This window comes from Sciurus carolinensis, chromosome 5 (assembly GCF_902686445.1).
Source record: "Sciurus carolinensis chromosome 5, mSciCar1.2, whole genome shotgun sequence".
NCBI lineage: Eukaryota > Metazoa > Chordata > Mammalia > Rodentia > Sciuridae > Sciurus > Sciurus carolinensis.
The window spans coordinates 130539326-130547415 of NC_062217.1; the positions used below are offsets into that span (position 1 = coordinate 130539326).

General features: G+C 40.2%; 1 protein-coding gene across 1 annotated transcript; it reads right to left on the reverse strand.

Annotated features, from left to right (window-relative positions):
- Window positions 1-3932: 3932 nt before the first annotated feature.
- Window positions 3933-4667, reverse strand: LOC124984894 (protein YIPF4-like). The gene is given in 3 exon segments (XM_047553012.1): window positions 3933-4169; window positions 4171-4650; window positions 4653-4667. Coding segments are annotated over 3 exon segments (732 nt in total).
- Window positions 4668-8090: the final 3423 nt, after the last annotated feature.

Here is an 8090-nt window from a genome sequence, read left to right on the forward strand (position 1 = left end):
TTAGGAATGTTCCCATTACCCCAATTTTTTCTAGTGTTTTGAGCATGAAGGGATGCTGTATTTTATCAAATGCTTTTTCGGCATCTATTGAAATAATCATGTGATTCTTAACTTTAAGTCTGTTGATATGGTGAATGACATTTATTGATTTCCGAATGTTGAACCAACCTTGCATCCCTGGGATAAAACCCACTTGATCGTGGTGCACTATCTTTTTAATATATATTTGTATGCGATTTGCTAAAATTTTGTTGAGAATTTTTGCATCGATGTTCATTAAGGATATTGGTCTGAAATTTTCTTTCCTTGATGTGTCTCTGTCTGGTTTAGGTATCAGGGTGATATTGGCTTCATAGAACGAGTTTGGTAGGGTTCCCTCCTCTTCTATTTCATGGAATAGTTTGAGGAGTATTGGAATGAGCTCTTCTTTAAAGGTTTTGTAGAACTCGGCTGAGAACCCATCTGGTCCTGGACTTTTCTTTGTTGGTAGGCTTTTGATGACCTCTTCTATTTCATTGCTTGAAATTGGTTTATTTAAGTTGTGTATGTCCTCCTCGTTCAGTTTAGGTAGTTCATATGTCTCTAGAAATTTGTTGATGTCTTCAAGGTTTTCTGTTTTGTTGGAGTATATATTTTCAAAATAGCTTCTAATTATGTTTTGTATTTCACTCGTGTCTGTTGTGATGTTTCCTTGTTCATTCCGAATTTTAGTAATTTGAGTTTTCTCCCTCTTTCTCTTTGTTAGTGTGGCTAAGGGTTTATCAATTTTATTTATTTTTTCAAAGAACCAACTATTTATTTTATTAATTTTTCCGATTGTTTCTTTTGTTTTGATTTCATTGATTTCGGCTCTGATTTTAACTATTTCCTGTCTTCTACTACTTTTGGTATTGGTCTGCTCTTCTTTTTCTAGTGCTTTGAGCTGTAGTGTTAACTCGTTTATTTGTTGATTTCTACTTCTTTTTTTGAATGCACCCCATGAAATAAATCTTCCTCTAAGTACTGCTTTCATAGTGTCCCAGAGATTTTGATATGATGTGTCTTTGTTCTCGTTTACTTCTAAGAATTTTTTTATTTCCCTCCTGATGTCTTCTGTTATCCATTCATCATATAATAGTGTATTATTTAGTCTCCAGGTATTGGAGAAGTTTTTGTTTTTATTCTGTCATTTATTTCTAATTTCAATCCATTATGATCTGATAGAGTACAAGGTAGTATCTCTATCTTCTTGTATTTACTAACAGTAGCTTTGTGGCATAAAATATGGTCTGTTTTAGAGAAGGATCCATGTGCTGCTGAGAAGAAAGTGTATTCATTCTTTGTTGGATGGTATATTCTATATATGTCCGTTAAGTCTAAATTGCTGATTGTGTTGTTGAGATCTATAGTTTCTTTATTCAATTTTTGTTTGGACGATCTATCCAGTGGTGAGAGAGGTGTGTTAAAATCGCCTAGTATTATTGTGTTGTGGTCTATTTGATTTCTGGAATTGAGAAGGATTTGTTTGACGTACGTGGATGAGCCAATGTTCGGGGCATAGATATTTATGATTGTTATGTCTTGCTGATTTATGCTTCCCTTAAGCAGCATGTAATGTCCTTCTTTATCCCTTCTGACTAGTTTTAGTTTGAAGTCCACATTATCTGAGATGAGGATGGATACTCCAGCTTTTTTGCTGTGTCCGTGTGCATGGTATGTTTTTCCCCATCCTTTCACCTTTAGTCTATGGGTGTCTCTTTCTATGAGATGAGTCTCTTGCAGGCAGCATATTGTTGGATTTTTCTTTTTAATCCAATCTGCCAGTCTGTGTCTTTTGATTGATGAATTCAGGCCATTAACATTCAGGGTTATTATTGTGATATGATTTGTATTCCCAGTCAATTGACTCATATTTGTTTTTGACATGATTTGGTTTCTCCTTTATTTGGCTATTCCTTTAGGCTAGCGCCTCCTGTTGCTGATTTGCATCGTTGTTTTTCATCTCTTCCTCATGGAATATTTTGCTGAGAATGTTCTGTAATGCTGGCTTTCTTTTTGTAAATTCCTTTAGCTTTTCTTTATCATGGAAGGATCTTATTTCATCGTCAAATTTGAAGGTAAGTTTTGCTGGGTATAAGACTCTTGGTTGGCATCCATTTTCTTTCAGGGCTTGGTATATGTTGTTCCAGGCCCTTGTAGCTTTTAGGGTCTGGATTGAAAAATCTGCTGATATTCTTATTGGTTTCCCTCTGAATGTAATTTGATTCTTTTCTCTCGCGGCCTTTAAAATTCTGACTTTATTTTGTATGTTAGGTATTTTCATAATAATGTGCCTTGGTGTGGGTCTGTTGTAATTTTGTATATTTGGAGTTCTATAAGCCTCTTGTACTTGGTTTTCCATTTCATTCTTCAGATTTGGGAAATTTTCTGTTATTATTTCATTGAATAGATTGTTCATTCCTTTGGTTTGTTTCTCTAAGCCTTCCTCAATCCCAATAATTCTCAAATTTGGCCTTTTCATGATATCCCATAGTTCTTGGAGATTCTGTTCATGATTTCTCACCATCTTCTCTGTTTGGCCAACTTTGTTTTCAAGGTTAAATATTTTGTCTTCAATGTCTGAGGTTCTGTCTTCCAGGTGTTCTATCCTATTGGTTATGCTTTCTATGGAGTTTTTAACTTGGTTTATTGTTTCCTTCATTTCAAGGATTTCAGTTTGGTTTTTTTTCAGTATCTCTAACTCTTTATTGAAATGATCTCTTGCTTCCCGTATTTGGTCTTTTAACTGTTGATTGGTGCGATCATTTAATGCCTGCATTTGCTCTTTCATCTCCTCCTTCAATGCCTGCATTTGCTATTTCATCTCCTCATTTGCTTCCCTGATCGTTTTAATTACGTACATTCTGAACTCCCTTTCTGACATTTCTTCTGCTGTGCTGTCATTGGGTTTTATTGATGTAGTATCTAGGTTTGTTTGGGACATTTTCTTCCCTTGTTTTCTCATAATGGTCAGTTGTCAGTGGGACCCTGAGATATTGCAGTTTTCCACTATTGGCTTATAGTGTCCCAGTAGATTTCCAGTGTATCACCTCCCAGCCTTCAGTAGCCTGATGTCTTGGAGGAATCTGATAAAGCAGCTCATTCGAAGAATACTGCCCCTAGCCCCCTACTGGTTCCACGTTTTGGAACTGGCTCTGTGTGGAAATGCTCTCACTGTGGGCCTGCACCGTGCAGCTGGTCGTGTGGGAAGAGCCCACTGCCGGAGTGTGGAAGACTACCTTGGGAAGACTCAAGCTGCCCTGCCCGGCTCTGCTAAGCCACCTCTATCTGGGCCTGCCACCCAGGCTGAGCTTTACCCAGTGGGCAGACTCACCCGTGGCTCTATTTCAGTCCGAGTCTCTCTGTGCCTCCCCCTCTTAGCTCCTGGGTTCTGGAGCGACTGGAGGTGCAGTCTCCCTCTAGGCCGCCATCTTGGATCGCCCCGTGAAGAGAGCCCGCAGCCGGAGTGGGCAGAGCCGCCTGAAGAGGTCTCCGGCTGCCCTGCCCTTATCCCTGAGGCTGATTGCAGATCGAGTCTCTCCGCTGGTTCTTTGCAGGAGTACACTGCACTGCAGCGGCTCCGGGACTCGGAGCCTGCTCTGTTCAGAAAGGCTCTCACTAGCAGGCCAGTTCCGCTCCGAGAACCTCTTTCTTTCTTTTAAACACAATGCTTTTATACTTTATTCACTGGAATATGAAGAATCAAACAGTTTAGAATTCTGACCAAAAAATCCAAGATAACTGTAATTGCTTAATGAAATACAAAAAATATTGTTGTATAAAGACCTTAAACCTGACTTTTCATCTCACATGTGAAATTTTACAAACAACAGTTTTCTCCAATCCCTTCAGCAAGAAGTCCAGCCTACATACAAATGTAACATTGTCTTTTTATAGTCACTGAAACCCTTGGATCACACCCCAGTATATAAAGACAAAAAATAAACATATAATAAAAAGATTGGATAAATCAGGAGAGGCTTTTTGGTCTTGAATTCTTCACCCACTAACAATGAAGCAGCACTGTAGGCAGCCCAAAACACACTAAACAGTTTTATAAGTGTAGACACCACTTCAAATGATCCAACCACCAAAAGTATTGGAGCTATTACAATGAGAGGAAGTAATGAATATCCTATAACTCCAAGAACAGTGGCCATATGCAACTTCACCACCAAGAACTCTGGCCAGCAAGAAAATTGTCAGTGAACCAAATATCCAAATGGTTATAATCCATGAGACCACCCTAAACCGTCCATACAATGATATCATGGAAAAGAAAAGAACAACAGTCAGAGGACCCCAAAAGTCAGGATTGTCTCTCACCACTTGTCTATTAAAACCAAGTGATGTCATTGGCATCAAAACACATCGGATTTTGTAGTAAATATCCTTTAGATCGATATCTAATTCTTCCAAGAGTGGCTTGTTATTTTCAGGATCATCATCTTCAACTTCCAAAAGCCAGCCATCCCCTCTTTGTCTCAGAAATGCAGTAGCTGTAGATTCTTTGATAAAATCTCCACCAAGGTTTAATTTGACATCTGGGGATGCTATGGAACCACTGAGGTCTTCCGCGTCTGCTGAGGAGACAAAGGTGAAGTCCCCGTTAGCAGGGGCATAAGCCGGAGGCGGCCCGGTGGCTGCATCTCGCCGCCCCTCTCCCGCTGCGGTGGAGGAGGCTGCAGCTGCGCCCTGGCCCCAAGGACTCAGCAAAGCGGACCTGCAGGCTCTTGCTACTTGGGGCCTGCGAGCCGCGAGCCCAGCGGTGCAGGTTGGGACAGAGGCCCAAGAGGAGCGCAGCAGGCCGCCTGGCTGCCCAGAGACTGTCCCACCAAAGTCCTCCAGGTGGCGACCGCCCAAGCACCACGACGCCAGCGCCCTGACAGGACCATAACCGGTATCTTTTCTTATACTGTCTCTGTTTGGCACTGAAATCTGGGTAATTCTGGCTTGGTAGAATGAGTTTGTAAGTATTCTCTCCCATTACACACTTTTTAAAAAAGATTGAAAAGGATTTGTGCTTAAGTATATATGTGTGTGTGTGTGTGTGTGTGTGTGTTAGAATGCTCCAGTGAAGCTATATGATCCTGGGATTGTCTTTCTTTGCTGCTTAGTGATCATTTGAGTAAACCTCTTCACATGTAAAGGGCCCATTCAGATTTTTATTTCTTCATGTGTCAAGTCTTTTGATGCTGTTTTTCTTAGAATATATTAACTTCTGGGGTATTCGTTTTTTCACCATATCAGTGTTCTTAGTAATCTTTTTAACCTTTCTCATCTCTGTGGCATTACTTCTACTGTATCCTCCTTCATTTCTTACTTTAATTATATTTGGGTATTCTATTTTCTTATTCTAGCTGAGGCATTTTCAGTTTTGTTTAAAAATTGACATTTTTTTTTTTTTTTCTCTAATCTTACTTTTGGTAATTTAGGTTTAGGTTGTTCATCTTTTTCTAGAACCTTGAGGCATAAAAGTAGTTTTCCTCTTTTTCTCATTTGAGTTCTTTTCCTTTATAAATGCCAGTGCTTATTCTGAAAGCATCATTTTTTATATTACTTTTTCCCATGTTTTTCATTAAATTTTATTTGCTTTGAGGGTTTTTGTTTGTTTGTTTGTTTTTTGTTTTGTTTTGTTTTGTTTTTGAAGTGATTCTGTTTATTAAACCCAGGGCATTATGCTGGCTACGCAAGCTCTCTGCCATTGAGCTAGGCCCCTGTCTCTGTCCCTGTCCTTTTTATCTTGACACAAGGTGTCAGGACTAAGTTGCCCAGGCTGGCCTTGAACTTATAATCCTCTTGCCTCAGCTTCCTGAGGCACATGTGCTGCCATACCTCGTTTATAGCATCTTTTGTGGAGATATCTTAGTCTCTAGCAGGTGGGCACCAAGATATTTCATTACACTTGAGAAGGTAAGCTCTGGAACATGGGTTGTGAATATTTTATCTTGCTCCCAAGGTTACTGAGTCAATCCAACCTGGGAATCTAAGAAAACCGTGATGGTTCAGAAGTTTGTCCTTTGAAGGTCTGTGCATGGTTTCTGCCATAGTTAGTCTTTGCTTTAAATTCAACACTACCTAATAATTGAAGCCTTTCCCATACCTTGGAAGTTAGTGGTGAACAGTGAAATGGTTAATGCTTTCACCTAATTTTATAGTGAGTCACTAAGATATGGAATAGAGTACAGGGAAAACAAATGTAGACTTGTAATTGAGACAGCAAGGAGAAAGAAAAGGGCTTTGAATTCAGGGAGTGACTCCATTCCTACTGGCTTTAATGTGACTGGCTTTCAACTTACCTGGGTGTAGGAGCTCCTGAGCCAGACTCTTAGTGTGTCAGAAAGGGAATCTGTCCAGGATTGGGGGAATTGATATGTCCATGGTGGGAAAGAGGGTCCAAGACTTTCTAGTCACCATTTTACTAATATTTTTTTCCTACTAGCCACTGGGCAAAGCATGGGTCTGTAGGGAAAAATACCTATACTTATGAGGGGGATAGTTTCTGTCTCTTAAAAGAATTAATAATCTACCTTCTTGGTTTTTTTTTTTTTTCTCTTTTTATTACATCTAAAACTCATCCATGAAACTTATGAACAACCAATCAAATTCACCAAGTCACTCTGAATATTCTTAAAGTTACCCCACAGCAGAACTTCTCTCATTATAAAATTGACCTCAACATTCCCAGAAGTGTTTGTATTTCAAATATCTTATCTGTGATCCTGAACTGAGCAGCTCAGATATGTGTCCACCCCTGATAGAGGTTGGATCTAGAATGTCCCCCAAAGGGTCTAATGTGTGGAAGGCTTTTCCCTTCAATGGTGGTGCTATTGGGTGGTGCAGGAAACTGTGAGATGTGGGCCTTAGATGGAGGATGTTGGTCAGTAGAGGCATGTTCTTGAACGTCTAGCATGTACCTGGTCCCTGCTATCTCTCTCTGCTTCCCAGCTGTCATGAGCCAAGCACTTTTGCTCCACCACCACCCTGTCATGTTGCCCTCGCTCACTTCAGACCCATAATTATGAGGAAACTGATGGAAGCTGACTTACAGAGCTGCTCCACATGCTTTCCCATATGAATGTGTACAGGCTGTACAAATTAAATCCTCCCTTTCCTTTTTTTGAGACAGCATTGTTTCACAAATAACCTTAGTGCTTTCCTTACTGTTTCACATAACAAATCTTTTCTCCACTGTCTTCTCTCCTTGTTAGGGATTTTGGTTTGCATACACAAAGATTTGAACCCATTTTGTTTGATCATAAAACTAGCAAGTCAACGGGGGCAATTCCCTCAGAGGCTCCCAGGCTTTTGCTCCTGGACTCAATGAGAGGGGCAGAGAACAATGGCAATTTGTTCCAGGATGGCAGACCCTGAGATGATAAAGGAAAGTGCCATTTTGGAGTCTGACTCAGTGGCCTTGCACAGCTGTCATTCCGGGACACCTTAGCGGCCATGTGGAGCCTTTTGCTTGGAAGTGTCCACAGATCAGTGAGTAGTGCTGGGCCCATGACTAGGCTAATAGGATCATGACAATCTAGAGAAGGATTGGAAAGAACAAAGAAGCATGCAGGTGTCAGCCACAGAAAGAGGAGATTGCACCTCTGTCCTGAGTTCTGGGAGGTGAAAAAAATATCTCTGCAGTCTGACCACACTTGGGGATCTGGGAGATTGAAGGAAATACCCATCCTGAGGAGGAGGCTGCCAAGGAGTCCTGAACACAGTCTCAGAGACCTCTGAGACTGAAGTCTCAGAGACTTCTCATTCTCTCAGAAGTTCTGATCAATTTTAAAAACAGCATTTCTGTCCTGGTTACTGGATATTAAAAGTTTGGGAGACTGGAAGACATTTCCGTCCTGTAGATCTGCAGAAAAGTAAAGGAGTTCTAAAATAAAGTGAGGGTTTTTTTGTTTTTGTTTTGTTCATATATTTTAGAACCCTAATGTTTGTAGTTTTATGGCTTCTATGCTCTGAAATCATTTGACAATAGACTGGATTCAAAATTTATGCCTGGGTAAAGAATTCTGAAATTTGCACTCTTGACTAACAATCATTTTTCCAGCGATTAGGTAGCT